The following is a 15,715-nucleotide window of genomic DNA, read 5'->3' as shown; positions in this document are numbered from 1 at the left end:
TAAGTTGCGGATCACATTCTGGTCTATGTTATTCCATTCCTTCAACAGGAATCTTCTCAGCTCCTAGGGAGTTCTTGGTGCTTGTGTGTGTGTCTGCGGATCAGTCGTCCAATGGGATTCATGTCTGGGCTGCGGGATGTCCAGTCGAACCGCCTAATTTCTACCTCATCCAGATACTCCCTGACAATTCTGGTTGTACGTAGTCTCGCATTATCTTGCATAAAAATGCCACGATCCCCCATAGTTTCCATGAAAGGCATAACATGGTCTTCTAGCACCTCTGTAATGTACCTGTGAGAATTTAGGGAGCCATTTTCTATGATGACCAATTCTGTACGAGCTTGTGCAGTGATTCCTGCCCTAATCATAACTGACCCACTGCCAAATGGAAGACGCTTCTCAATGTAAACTTCAGCATATCTTTCCCCAGGTTTTCTCCACACTTGTCGACGTCCATCTGACCCAGTAAAGCAGCAACGCGACTCATCTGAGAAGAATACCCAGCTCCAGTCATCATCATTCCAACGAACTTGATCTCTGGCAAATGTCAATCTTGCAGTTCGATGCTGGCGTTGCAACGGGGGACCTGTAGCCATTCTTCTACATGAAGTCTTCTTCTAACGGTCCATTCACTAATGTTGACATTTCTCACTTCTTCCAACTGATTCCGCAGTAGCTGTCCTATTCGGCAAACTTGTGGACATCAAAAAACGGTCATTTCGTTGAGTGATAACTCTTTTTCTCCCAGACCCTGTGTCCAGAAAGCGCTGGTACACCCTTTGCACACCACAAAGACTAGCACCAACAATTCTTGCAGTTTCACGTTGCCTTCGACGATCTTGTAACATCGCAACAATTCTTTATGGGCCTGTTAAATCACTACACTTTGCAATCGTTAGATTTTACACAAAGAATCAACAATAAATTGGAAAACAGGCAAGGGAAATGTGAATGTTCAATTAAGGCACATTTTTCATCGCACTCTAATACATCGAATGACAGCTAATGACAGCTGTCGAGTCTCGGATAAAATTTGCTTCGACGCCTACTAATCCTTATCAATATTGACGCTAAAATTATTCGCAATTTCTGAAATGACCTCAATTTTTTGTGTATTCTATAATGTGAACACGATACGACTTTACCAGACCGAAATCGGATCGAGAACAAACTGTGAACGGCATTTATAGTGAGGATCGGCCCTCAATGTTCTTGATTTTAGGTCTCTTCTGTTTTAAAATTAGTTTTTCTAATAATTGTTGGTACATAGATAAATTTTGACGTTTCGACTTTTAAGCCGTTATCAAAATATGACATAGACACTGACAATTTGCGTATTTATATTGATCAATAGATCACCTTCATAACGAATATCAAAATAAGAATAAAATCAAACCAAAACTTTGTTCTATTAATGTTCGAAGTAATGAATGCACAATTGTTGAACGTCAATATTGTTAGTTTTAGCTCGAAAAATTCTATTTAATAAATGAAAATAACATATAACCAGTTTTAAATGGTATTAATAAAAAAAAACAAACACGTCAAAATGCGGAAGAAAAGACAGGGGTAATAGTCGTATTACTTAACCTGTTTATTTGGATCGCCAGTTGAAATTCTATCTAAAACCGAGGAAGCAACCTGTTTGAGACAAAAAAACATTATGAAATATCTATAAATTTGTCCATTTGTGGATACATTATTGAAGCCATTCCATCTGATTAGATAGGTGATGCTATATATTCCGAGATACAAGCAAACTATGAGTCCTTTTAGGAAAACGATTCTATTAATGTTCAAAGTTCAATGCGCAATTGTTTATTTACTTTAATATCTCTTCCTCTGGCATTATACGTCAACAAAGTGAAGAATCAGGAATGACACGTGTCCAAATCATGTGAATAGGGTGGATATTCTATGAATCTCAAAGTATTTTTACGTCTTGAGTAAACGTGACATAAATATTCCATTTTTTGTCCATTATTTAGATGATTACATTACTGTTGTATCAAAAAATGAAGTTGAAAACATAAATCAAAAATTCAATTATCATAAAAAGATATTTCCCTAGGTCAGACATTTAGAAAATAGTTTAAATGGTTCTCATTACATTTTTATCAATTTTCTTTTAATTAACCGACTTTAGTTAGGGTCAGTTTTACAATTAGGTTCATTTTATAATCGTAAAGAGAAAGGATAAAAGTTCTAATGATGATAAGTTACGGTGATAGATTTCGAGATCATAAAAAGCACGTGCTTTATTTATCGAAACACATTTTGGACTTCCAAGAAGTATAGTAAGCAAAATTACTGGAAAATTCAATGAAACGGGAAGCTTGAGGGATGCTCTAAAATCTGGAACACCAGAAATAGGCGAAACTTCAGCAGAAATGGCCTTATAACAAAAAATTTAGCCAGTCGTTTGTTTGCGGATAATGACGAATAAAACTAAACAAAAATTGGAAATCTGGGAGAGAAAAATATTGAGAAGAATGTTTGAAGGAAAGCAGACAGAGTTACAGAAAATTAAACCAAGAAATTTTCAATGTGGCACCAATCGGCGCGTGTATTAAGACCAGAAGATTATAATGGTTGGGTCACTTAGAACGAATGGATGAAGACAGATTCTTGAAACTAGTTACTTGGAAGATACCAGATGGCAAGAGGAAAAGAAGACGAGAAAAAAACGGTGCAGAGAAGCGGTGAAAGAAGACCTTAGAGAGAGAAACATCCAAAGTTGGAGAGAAAAAGCAAGGGACCAAAAGAAGTGGAGAGAAATTACAAGACCATGGGCCTAAATGGTCTACATATAAGCCTGGATGGTTTGTAGTAAAGTTTTTAGAGAAAGAAAAATTGCACTTTCAGGAGATGATCTAGATCTAGACTAGATCTAGATTTTTTCTAGAAATATGATCAGTATAATTAAAAATTTAACAATATTTGTAAGTAATTTTTTTTCGATCACCCCTCGTATACTTATATAGTGGGTGTTTACGAGAGAACTGAATGAAATAATTTCTTTCCTATTCTAAAAATACAGTACATTTTTGTGGAAGACTGTACACCGCACTAAAATGATATAAAGTTATTCTTATCCATGCAGTTAATATTGGAAAATAGAACGTAGATATAGTTAAATTTGTGTTCGGAAAATGCTTGTCCTTGACTCGATCCAATTCCATCTCTTTTTCTACAAACCTACATAATTGGCGCATCTTATATCATTCAGTTGCAAGGCAAAAGTTATTCAACTTAGAATCTGGTCAAGTATTTAGATCAGTTTTTTTATTGTACTCGTAATTATGTTTTGATTTTAATTTCACATAGATGCTTCGTATTTTTATGAACACTTACAATCTTCCTTATTTCGATTTTTACAAAAAACTCCAAAATATGTAAAACCTTATCACATTTATTTTCAAGATCCATGAATAAAGCCTCACGAAACACTGAGGAAAGCACTACGAATTCGGAAAATTCGGAAAAAGGGTTGAATTTTATGAAACAATGACGTCTTTTAAAATTGGAAAAAATAAAATTTGATTTGTATATAAACAAAATCAATATTGGAATAGAATAGAATAGAATAGAATAGAATAGAAGGTCATAGATATGATACCAAAATGGTGGACGTTTGATACAGTATTCTCAGAATTAGTATTACATGACTTTACAACTAGAACATTTATTTGTTACTGTAAGTAACAAATAATAAGATGGAACTCCACCACATTACTTTATTCCATTTAGACATTGGTAGAATCATTGGTCGGAGAGGATCGATTCTGTAGATCGCTCTAGGTCTTCAGGATTGAACAATCCTCCAGGTATCGTTGGCTCGAAAGCAAGGTTCTTTCACTAGGTTGAGTCATTGGATTTGTCAGATAATTCTTTTACAGTCCTCTAGTTCGCTATAGGACGGTCTTCAGGATTGAACAATCCTCCAGGTACTGCTAGCTCAAAGGCAAGGTTCTTTCACTAGGTTGAATCATTGGATTTGGAATGTGTCAGACATTTATTTTACAGTCCTCTATTTCGCCCTAGAACGGTCTTCAGGATTGAACAATCCTCCAGGTATCGCTAGCTCGAAAGCAAGGTTCTTTCACTAGGTTGAATCATTGGATTTGTCAGATAATTCTTTTACAGTCCTCTAGTTCGCTATAGGACGGTCTTCAGGATTGAACAATCCTCCAGGTATCGCTAGCTCGAAAGCAAGGTTCTTTCACTAGGTTGAATCATTGGATTTGGAATGTGTCAGACATTTATTTTACAGTCCTCTATTTCGCCCTAGAACGGTCTTCAGGATTGAACAATCCTCCAGGTATCGCTAGCTCGAAAGCAAGGTTCTTTCACTAGGTTGAATCATTGGATTTGTCAGATAATTCTTTTACAGTCCTCTAGTTCGCTATAGGACGGTCTTCAGGATTGAACAATCCTCCAGGTACTGCTAGCTCAAAGGCAAGGTTCTTTCACTAGGTTGAATCATTGGATTTGGAATGTGTCAGACATTTATTTTACAGTCCTCTATTTCGCCCTAGAACGGTCTTCAAGGTGGAACAATCCTCTAGCAATCGCTAGCTCGGAAGCAAGGTTCTTTCGCTAGGTTGAATCATTGGATTTGGAATTTGTCAGACAATTATTTTACAGTCCTCTATTTCGCCCTAGAAGGTCTTCAAGGTGGAACAATCCTCTAGCAATCGCTAGCTTGGAAGCAAGGTTCTTTCACTAGGTTGAATAATTGGATTTGGGTTTTGTCAGACAATTCTTTTACAATCCCCTAGTTCGCTCTAGGAAGGTGTTAAGGATTGAACAATCCTCCAGGTATCACTGGCTCGAAAGCAAGGTTCATTCACTAGGTTGAATCATTGGATTTGGGCTTTGTCAGACAATTCTTTTGCAGTCTTCTAGTTCGCTCTAGGACGGTCTTCAGGATTGAACAATCCTCCAGGTATCGCTAGTTCAAAAGCAAGGTTCTTTCACTAGGTTGAATCATTGGATTTGGGCTTTGTCAGACAATTCTTTTGCAGTCTTCTAGTTCGCTCTAGGACGGTCTTCAGGATTGAACAATCCTCTAGCAATCGCTAGCTCGAAAGCAAGGTTCTTTCACTAGGTTGAATCATTGGATTTGGGCTTTGTCAGACAATTCTTTTGCAGTCTTCTAGTTCGCTCTAGGACGGTCTTCAGGATTGAACAATCCTCCAGGTATCGCTAGTTCGAAAGCAAGGTTCTTTCACTAGGTTGATTGATTGGATTTGGGCTTTGTCAGACAATTCTTTTGCAATCCCCTAGTTCGCTCTAGGACGGTCTTCAGGATTGAACAATCCTCCAGGCATCACTGGCTCGAAAGCAAGGTTCATTCACTAGGTTGAATCATTGGATTTGGGCTTTGTAAGACAATTCTTTTGCATTCCCTTAGTTCGCTCTAGGACGGTCTTCAGGATTGATCAATCCTCCAGGTATCGTTAGCTCGAAAACAAGGTTCTTTCACTAGATTGAATCATTAGATTTGGGCTTTGTCAGACAATTCTTTTGCAATCCCCTAGTTCGCTCTAGGACGGTCTTCAGGATTGAACAATCCTCCAGGTATCGCTAGCTCGAAAGCAAGGTTCTTTTACTAGGTTGAATCATTGAATTTTCCTCTATGTATTAACTAGAACTTGATATTTACAAAGTATCCTTCAGTCTAAAAAACTGGAATCCTGGATCCGCGTCACTGCCTATATTATATTTGTAGTAACATGATTCCGTGAGCTAAAGGATTATACCTACCAGAATCTTTGTCTTCCTTCTATTTAGCTGCAATATTTTCGACCAATCTGATGGTTTTGTCGCATTTATGACGGTTTTGACTTTCTCCATGACAGCTTCAGATATTCCTCAATCAGCGAGTGAGAAATTTATATTGTCAATGTTCCTGTTAGTGGATGAGAGGGTGTGATTTTGAATCAGTTTAACAGAGAATCACTTACTTTAGCAGACACACACTGTACACTACACCAACAATCGCAATTACACTATCTATGTATGATTTGATAACTAAATCGTCAGAGACTGAAGGTGAACTGTCTACGTAAACAGTTTGTGAACCATAACCAAGTTATCGTTCAGGTAGAGGATAAGTTCGTTCGCATAAACTGAAGACGATAACTTGGTTATCGAAACGAGCGATAGACAACGTGAGGGTGTGTAAATATATAGTCCGGTCAAATTAGCTATTGTACTGTCTATTTTAAGCAAACAGTATAAATATTACTAACGACTACAGAAATTTTGACAAAGCTGCAAAACTATGGTGAATATGATTATCAATCGCCATAATGTCTGGAGGAATGCGCCTAGAATGAGCATAGAGCTATGGATCTGAAGTTGTGAAGTGGTAAAATTGACAATTTATTTTGGTTATAACTGTTGTGGTATGTATTACATACTTATTACTATCAAAAATAACAAATAGGTCAAGATGATCTATTTCTGGACGGAAATTTATAAATCGCTATTTTTTTTATATAGCGGGTGTCGTAAATAACGAATAAACCATTCTGGAATCTTTTATTATCAATAGAATTTTTTTTTCCAGATCAAATTCTTTTTATATCGTAGTTGTACGTCAATAAATTTGTCTGTCTAGTAATGCCATTTTTTGAGATAAATGATCGGATGTTTATTTCATTATAAAGAGGAAGGTATGCCGTTAATAATGGAACACAACATCAGCCAAATGGCCGCCACGACTGCGTTTACAGGACCATATCCTTTTCATGAAATTTTCCGTAAGCAAATTGCAAAGCGGCTGTCCTATGTCCTCGATAGCCTCACGAATTCCATCTTTGAGGTATTGAATCGATGCTGGACTGTTGGCGTAGTCCTTATCTTTCACGTGGCTCCAAAGGAAAAAGTCGCAAGGTGTCAAATCACAAGATCTCGGTGGCCAATTGTGATCACCTCTTCGAGAGATAACACGGTCCGGAAATTTTTCCCGTAAAAGATCGATGGTTTCGTAGCTTGTGTGGCACGTAGCGCCGTCTTGTTGAAAGTAAACGTTGTCCAAATCAATACCATCCAATGCCGGTCATAAAAAATCATTAATCATCTCTCGATAGCGCAATCCATTCACCGTAACTGTTGCTCCAGCCTCATTTTCGAAAAAGTAAGGTCCAATGACACCGCCAGACCATAAACGGCACCAAACAGTCACACGTTGAGGATGAAGAGGATTTTCAACAATAACTCTTGGGTTTTCCGAGCCCCAGATTCGACAATTTTTTTTATTGTCGTAACCACCAAGGTGGAAATGGGCCTCATCGGTTAAGATGATTTTTCGATGAAATTCCGGAAAATTTTCATGCATTTCAAGGACCCAATCAGCAAAGAGACGACGTTGTTGATGATCGGCCGGCTTGAGCTCTTGTGTTAACTGAACTTTATAGGCCTTAAGACCCAAGTCTTTATGCAAAATACGGTGTAATGACGTTTGTGGAATAGCTAATTCCAAAGAACGACGAGGAATGGACAAACCTGGATTTTCTTCAACATTTGGGCTCCAGCAGCAATATTCTCAGTTGTTCTTGAGCGACGTGCACGGGTTTTATTCTTCACATCACTAACTTGTCCCAACAGCTCAAATTTTTCCACCAATTTCTGTATTGCGGTCCGAGAAGGTGCTTCACGTCGACCCAAAAATGTTTTAGTTTTACGAACCGTCTCTGCCAAACTTTATAGTGAATTTTAATAATTTCAATGCGTTGTTGAAGCGTGTATCGTTCCATTTTCATTAATGGCGTAGTTTCTACTTGTCAAATGTCAAAAAATGACAGCTTCAAAAGTGACATTTACCGAAATAGCGGGCTGTTCAAAATAACACCTCTTATTGGAAAATCCTTTATATGTGACAGAAGAAAGAAAATTCGATTTCTTAAAAAAAAATAATAGATTTTGACTACGAGACATAGTATATTATTCAAAAGTATAATAGAATATTATACTCGATGGAAACATCTTCTTGATGCTGTTTCTCATTTCCAAATTTTCAATTGCGATGTATCGCACTTGAAACATGTGCAGTATACATTTCAAATATAGTATTTATCAAGCAGCTACCGTCATCGTCATTTTCTTCGCATCAAAACGCTCATCGCATTTTATGTAATAGCTATTTGGTTTGTTGTTAAACTATTTGTTACAACAACGCACAAATTTCAATCAATTTAGCGTGATTTCAATTTTGAATAAACACATTTTGACATTGACCGAGAAAGACAAAAATATATACGTTCATTCATATTTACACCTGTCTGTTGTACAGGGTGAAACGTTGTAACTCGTTATGATAATCAATATTCGATCATCACTACAATTTATATTGGTATCAACTTTTTTATAATAATGACCATGATTATTTATAAATAGAATGTTCACCTTTTGTCGGATAATGTAATCGGTATCCAAATGTTGGGGAGGAGCTCTAACTGAAGGATTTGGATGGTGACGAAGGTAGCTTTCCGTTGGACCCTGATCTCGTTTCACTTTTGCACCAGGAAGTACCAAAGGGGTTGTACGATACGGCTACAACAAAGGAAACAACATTACAATCAACACATTAACTAGTATTGTACCATACACAAAACAAAGGATAGTAGATTAATTACAAACTACAAATGAATTATTAGTACATAAAAATATTCGAATCAAAACCGCTAAATGCTTCGTTTACGATATATGATATTTTTTCGTGTTTTTCCCAGGGAAACAGTTTGAGTTTTGCTTAAATATTGGGGGCACTAATATATTTTTGCCCCCGCCGGGATGAAAAGTGCTTCTGGTCCATGGTAAGCTGGTTTAGGCAGCCAAAATTGAAATCAAATGTTGTAAACTAAACAATATCACCAATACAGACTGACCTGACGTATTCTGTGCTCATAACCTCACAAAATTAAAGAATTAAACTTAGAAGTTGTAAGTGGGCAAACTTTGTAAGTTTAATTTTAATTTATTGTTAGTTTTCTGCATGTATTACAATTACCATTTCAGTTTATCTCAACTAGTAGCGTTAGTTTTTTAATTTTGACTGCATCAACGCCATAAACCAAGCTATAATTGTAATTAAAAAAATGAATTTAGTCGTTAGTTACCGAACCTAACCTAACCTAACCTAACCTAACCTAACCTAACCTAACCTAACCTAACCTAAGCTAACCTAACCTAACCTAACCTAACCTAACCTAACCTAACCTAACCTAACCTAACCTAACCTAACCTAACCTAACCTAACCTAACCTAACCTAACCTAACCTAACCTAACCTAACCTAAGCTAACCTAACCTAACCTAAGCTAACCTAACCTAAACTAACTTAACCTTATCAAATCCTATAATGTGAAAAACAATATAGAACAAAGGCCCAGTCTCTCCTCTCCTGTTCGTTGGGAAATTGGAGAAAAAAGTAGGACAGAAGGCCACGAAATTGTCAAAAATCACGGGCGCGAATAACCTACTTTTCTTCATTGGGGCGTAATGTATTATTTATGGAACAATGATGGATATTTATATTAACATAACGATAATAAATAGTGAGTCTTTGCAAGAACTATCCAACATCTCGATCCATTAGTTTAGTGTGAGATTTGACGGTTGCGATTTACAAATTCCTCTTCCTCTTTTACCAACCATCATAATTAATCAATTTATTCGATTTGAGCACCTTCCATCTGCATTAAAAATACCAACAACACCTACAGATATAAACTTAGTTTCTAACATACCATCTCGGGTGGAAATGGCAGTTTATAGCTTCAATGAGATTGAGTTTACAGTGTAAAAAAAGAAGAAAAACTTTCAGGAAATGTTAAAATCTGTCTATAGTGATAATTTGGTAACTTTGGAAACTGGTTACTAATGATATGAGCTATTTTAAAGGTGGAAAAGAGACAGTTAAGGACGAGGAACAGTCGTGATGATTTCGACCTCAAAAACAGATAAAAACGTGATATTGGTTATCAAAGTGTCGAGTGAGGAACAATCTATGAAGAAATAAACAAAATGGAACGTGTTGAATGTTCGCAGGCAACCTGTTTTTGATTCCTGTAAATTCTTAGTTCTTGACATTTGTTTTTTTTTACATAGAGGATGTTTCAGTTGTTTTTTGTCTAGTTTAAGCAATCGCAATTATTTTTATTAAACTAAACGAGTGGTACATTATGTGGTGGTACTTTGTCTAGTTTTTTTTTTAAGAATAATGATGTGTATCTAGCACTCACTCACTTCCATGTGTATATAACAACAAACATCATAATTCAAAACGAAATTATGTGAATAATCTAATTCATTTTCTTCATCCTTATGGCCGAATTCAATAATTTTTCTTCCAACAAGGTTTGAGGTTTGATCAAAGAACACAGTTGATTTAACAAATTTCTGCTCTGGTTCTGTCTCAGTTTCTGTTCACTTTTTTAGAGTTTCAGTTTCGATACCGCTACTTAGCACAAATTAAAAGCACTCCGAAACATGGTGTTCGCTCCAGAACGTGTTGTTTGTAGCGCATGATTCTGCTAGGGTTTTACAATAGTTATACAACGGTTTCGTCCACTGAATGCAATGGTTTTTATTTATCATGACAAAGCACAGGATTCTTTTCATTCTGGAAGTCTACATCCACCTTAATCCTGTCAGAATGCTAATGAGGCTATTTCGTGGCAAATTTGTTCCGGAATTTGACAAAACTTGATTCAAATTGGATGGAATTTAAAGATACAAAAATTGAATATGATCCTAACTCAAAAAATTATATTTTTCCAAGGTACAATTTGTTATTTTGTTAATTCCAAAGGGAATAACTGTTAACACCGGTTTTTACTAGACAGTATCGAAACGTTTGCAGAACGATTTGTGAAAAAAGAGATCCAAAAAATGAGGCAACTGCTTTGTTTTTCGTAGTATCTTCTATCCTTCAACAATCGCAGATCAGTAGGTTGTGGTGTTGTGGTTTAGCCAACCCACGCGCATTCTTATCGATTTCTGTGTTGTTTGGCGTATTTGTTCTGACTTGGTGGAGTTTGCCAGTTTAGGATTTGAACTGACTCTGTATATTGACGTGATTTGGATTCTGTATTATGTTCAAAATGGGAAATTACGAGGAAGAGCAGAAAAAGTTGAAAAAATTATGGGAAGATGTTTTGTCAGCTAGTAAAGACGATTTGAGTAAATACGAACCATCGGATAGTGAATTATCTAGGTAGTTCAGAAGAGAATCTCGAAAGGACAAGGAAGAAAATTTAGACTTTCCGTTTCACCGAGAGTTGTTCTTTTGGATATCAACAACAATAACAATATTTATTTATATGCCAAGGACTGAAAGTGCTAAGTAGTATTTCAGCCGCGACATTTTTTAGACGACGCATAAGATCCAAAACTTTCTCAATTACACTGAGGAAATGAAATAAATAATAGAGAATTATAAACGTCAGGTGGCGCGGATTCGAATAACTCTTCATCGCTGATGTTTTCTTTTTCATCATCATTCATTGTTATTCATTATTTTATACAAAACTTCGGATAAATCAAATCATTTCTGAATATTAAAAATTTACGGTTATGCAAAAACATCGAAGTGAAACTGTCAACTGTCAATATTGAAATGTCACATTTAAGAAAGTTGAAGTTGTCTACTCCAAAGCGTCCCGGAAGTGTTTTGCAGTACGGAACTGTCACTTTCACTACATGGAACACTCAAAACGCAACTTTCGGTATGTAAATGAATACAGAACGAACAACTTTAAAATGGCGTCGTTTGAAAAGGTTATATTTGAAATGTTTCTTCGATTTTGATGTTGCATTCATTCTGAATAAATGTGCTGTCAAAAATTAATTATGGATCTATTATTTTTCCATTTAAAAATATGTGACAACATCTAATTCCGAAAACAAGGAAACCCCCGCATCGATGCTAACCGGCGCGGCCAGAAATATTTTTTTCATATGTCGGATAACATCGGTCCTCCATGGCCGTATTAATTGGGGATTTGGTTGATCCCCCATGGCAGTTTACGTGTTAATAATTGAAAAATTATTTCAAGAAAAATTTTTCAAAAAAGTAAATTGGATTTTGAAACAAGGATATTACTTCAATAATTCTAATCGATTCTAATCGATCATTCATTGTCTGATAGTAGTTGTTTTGTTATTAATAACATTGATGGAAGGATGTTCATCCTGTCAATCTTCTTCTTCTTCTTAAACCAGTTAAACCATTTCCTTAAGTTTCGCAGCCATCCTTTACCCATATTTCCCTCTATCTTTCCCCGCATAATCAATCTCTGGAATTCGTATCGTTTTATCACCCTCATTACATGATCGAAGTACTCTAATTTGCGGGTTTTTATGGTATATTTGTTAATAATATATACACTAAATACATTTTCTCAACAATTTTACTTTATAAAAACATTCAATTTACGATTTATATCGCGCACAAATTGGCGACCTCCGAAAATCTATACATAACTTTGTTAGATCTTACCCACATAGCAGCCGCTTCATCTTGTTTATTTTGGAAAGATTCCCTACTGTAATTTCGAGATAGGATCATATTTTAATCACGTTAAGCACTAGCCTATCACAACTCATTGAAAATCTTACCTCAACTGTGGATCTAGTCATGTTTTACGACAAATATCTCCCACCGAAAAAGCGATACGTAAGAAGTTTGAGTTTTTTTTTATTCGGGAAAACACACGTGAAATTTTAACGCTGCTGCACGTATTATTAAAAAGTCGTTGAGAAACGCGAAGTTTTGGACGTTCCTATACTCTGTACAGTCAAGGAATTTTTATAGCGGCAACATTGCTTGCATCTATTTCAGAGGAGCTAGGGAAATATTAAAGTGTTCAATTTTAACACATGATTTTAACTGATAAATAAAAAGAAAATCGTATCACAATTTGAAAGGAAAAGAAAGATCGTGACATGGTCAACGTTATACAGTGTTGCCGAGTTAATCAATGCGCTTTTAAATTAATTGACAGATCAAATATGGGAATGGTCCCAGAAGTATCTGGCTCAATAAAGAAAACACAAAAATTTTGGGAAAAATATATTTATATTTCAACGTATTCTCCTTTTAGTTCCAAACGCTTTCTCCAGCGATATTAAATAAGTTCAATACCCTCTTACTCCTCAAAATAGCGTCTTCATTGCTGGTAATATTTGACCACCAAGGTGGGATCAGAAAATAATCCGAGAGGTGTAAATCTGGCGAATAGTGTGCATGAGGTAGCAATTGAATTTTGGCAATTGCATTAACCTATGCGTGAGCAGGTGCATTGCCTTCATGAAACAACACTCCTCTTAGCGAAATGCGGCCGTTTTTGCTTGATTTATTCGCTCAAACGTTGCAATAAGTACTCATAATTCGCCGTTGATAGTTTTCCATAACCAAAAAAGCCACTCCATGACCTTGCCTGCAGATGGAACGGTCTTTGTTTCTTTGGAACCGGTTCTTCCTTTTCAGTCCATTGTTTTGATTATTCTTTTGTTTTTGGTGTGAAGTGGTTTCATCCGTGGTTATAAAACAATGCAAAAAATCAGCTGTATTTCTGTGAAACATTGCAAAACCTTCGATGGAAACATCTTCACGGCGCTGTTTTTGTTCCATTTTGCTCACTGCTTTCTCACGTCCAAATTTTCAGTTAATATGCGATGTATCCCACTTTTAGAAACACCTACTATGCTGCAGTCGGAGATCATCCAAATTTTCTTCAACATTTCTGGAGCCGTCACTTCATTTGGTCGACCATTGCGATGCTGGTGTCATAAGGCCTTGATTAAACTCTTCTACCCAATACTTTATTGCTCATAACTAAGGAGCAATCAGCTTTCATATTGATTGAGCTAAGGCCTTCCAAATAAAAGTATTTTTCCATGTTTATTAATTCGCTGAAAACGTTCATTATTGATTTCTGCCAAACAGCTTAACGTTTTCAAACTTGAAACTTACGCTGTATAGACTGTGAACTTTCTAAAGCAGTGCCATCTTTAGGTCAGTACAGGTACTTCTGGAAGTATCCTCGCAATTATTCCAAATTTCAGACTAGACCAGCACATAATGTAATAACGGAAAGATCGCATTAATGTAGGCGTCCCGACGCCGATTATTGTACGTTTTCATACGTCCAGTTCACCACTCATTATTTCACTCATAAATATTCTGAGTATATGAGAGTTTTTAGAGAAAAAGAAAACGTTTTTTAATATTTGTACACACGGTGTAGTTGCCAGGAACATTTTGGCAACGTTCTAATTTTAAATAAAATAGTTTCTAACGTTATACAACAACTGAGTTGTTATCTAATCACAAATGTTATTAGTAAGATAATTTGTTTGTTTTAGTTTTATCTTTCAAGGATCGCAGAAGTTTCAAATTCAAGCCCCGGTGACAGAAAGCTCTGGATTAATTATTTATGATATCTTAATCAAAATTTCAAAGTAATGTCGTTAGTCCTTCCAGCTTCCAATTCCAACTAACGAATACTTAAATAGTAACCTCTCCCATTAAAAAATCTAGTTTCCATAAACGACTTCTTAACCGTAATTTTTAGCATTCTTCCAAAACATTATCTAGTTGTGACTCCTGGAGTCGGCTTATTCCTGAAAACCAGTGTCGCAAAAATAAAATGTAGGAATTAGAGGGCAAAACTTTCATGGTATAGACCCTAAAACATTGGAAAAAATGCGAGGGAATGGGTATTCCAATCAAAAATGAATATGAGAAAGTAGGATATGAAATAAACTGTGAGAAAATAGTATATTGTACAACAAGTAGGAAAGTTTGTGTAACGTTCCCGAATGGCTAGTACTTTTCCCATACGTTGCACACTATACTTTTTCTACAACTGCATAAATTGAAAGAATAAAAGTAATGAAGCTCAATTTTTATTTTTATGATTAGTAAAACCAAAATAATACTCAAGTATCTTCTTAACTGTTGAATAATATTTAATTATTAGCAACGTTAGTTGGCACGGTACTGGATTGCCATCCTCCGTGGCGCTTTAAGGTTAATATCTCCCCTCCTGCATTTACTAAAATTGTTACCGAAGAACCTCTGAAGCAGTAAACTGTGTATAGTAGATGGAGGTTTTCTAATTTTAAAAAAATTGCAAATGTCCAACTACATTTTCCGTTTGGGAATTTGAAAAGAAATGTTCTTCTGGAACCGGATGTTTTTGAAGTGGGTTGTACACAGGTGCTCATGCTGGGAAGGGCACGTGACTGGTATCTAAAGTTTCCTTTGTTCATATTATTTATATTCCAGTCATTGAGATGGAACCGTGGACGCTAGACCAACGCTTGTACGTATGACAGTTTTGTGCGAAACGACGAATCCAGTTCGGCGAGATTACCACCGTCAGTTTAAAGCAAGTGTCCCTTCTTATAACACAATATTACGATGGGTAAACAACCTTCAAACAAGTGGATCAATATTGAAGAAAAAACCACTGGGTCCTTAACGAAAGAGTAAGGAAAGCGAATTCTGTATACAGATCTAAATTTCCATCTTTACAAGATTCCCAGCAGCATTTACAATTTTGTCAACAAATGCTTACCATTTTTGAGGAAAATGAAAATTTGATAATGTTAATGAGTGACGAAGCCCATTTTCATCTGAATGACTTCGTCAACAAACAAAATTGCCGGTATTATAGAAAGAAACCCACATCAGCTTG

At 36.1% G+C, this 15,715-nt stretch overlaps 1 protein-coding gene across 7 annotated transcripts in view; it reads right to left on the bottom strand.

The window, feature by feature from the left end:
- LOC130441223 (PDZ and LIM domain protein 3) overlaps positions 1-15,715 on the bottom strand; it is a 43,012-nt gene that overhangs the window by 9,168 nt on the left and 18,129 nt on the right. For 3 of the 7 annotated variants that reach the window (XR_008909595.1, XM_056774800.1, XM_056774797.1), the window contains exons 4-5: positions 8,416-8,562; positions 1,591-1,641 (exon numbers count right to left, since the gene is read on the bottom strand). Coding sequence is in view for 6 of the 7 variants with exons in the window: in XM_056774800.1 (XP_056630778.1) it covers positions 1,591-1,641; positions 8,416-8,562 (198 nt within the window). In the remaining variant the exon portion in view is untranslated. The remainder of the gene's footprint in view (positions 1-1,590; positions 1,642-8,415; positions 8,563-15,715) is intronic. The other 4 variants (XM_056774801.1, XM_056774799.1, XM_056774803.1 and 1 more) reach the window with 2 other exon arrangements.

Source organism: Diorhabda sublineata, chromosome 3, assembly GCF_026230105.1.
Source record: "Diorhabda sublineata isolate icDioSubl1.1 chromosome 3, icDioSubl1.1, whole genome shotgun sequence".
Lineage (NCBI taxonomy): Eukaryota > Metazoa > Arthropoda > Insecta > Coleoptera > Chrysomelidae > Diorhabda > Diorhabda sublineata.
This window is presented reverse-complemented; position numbering and strand designations above follow the sequence as displayed.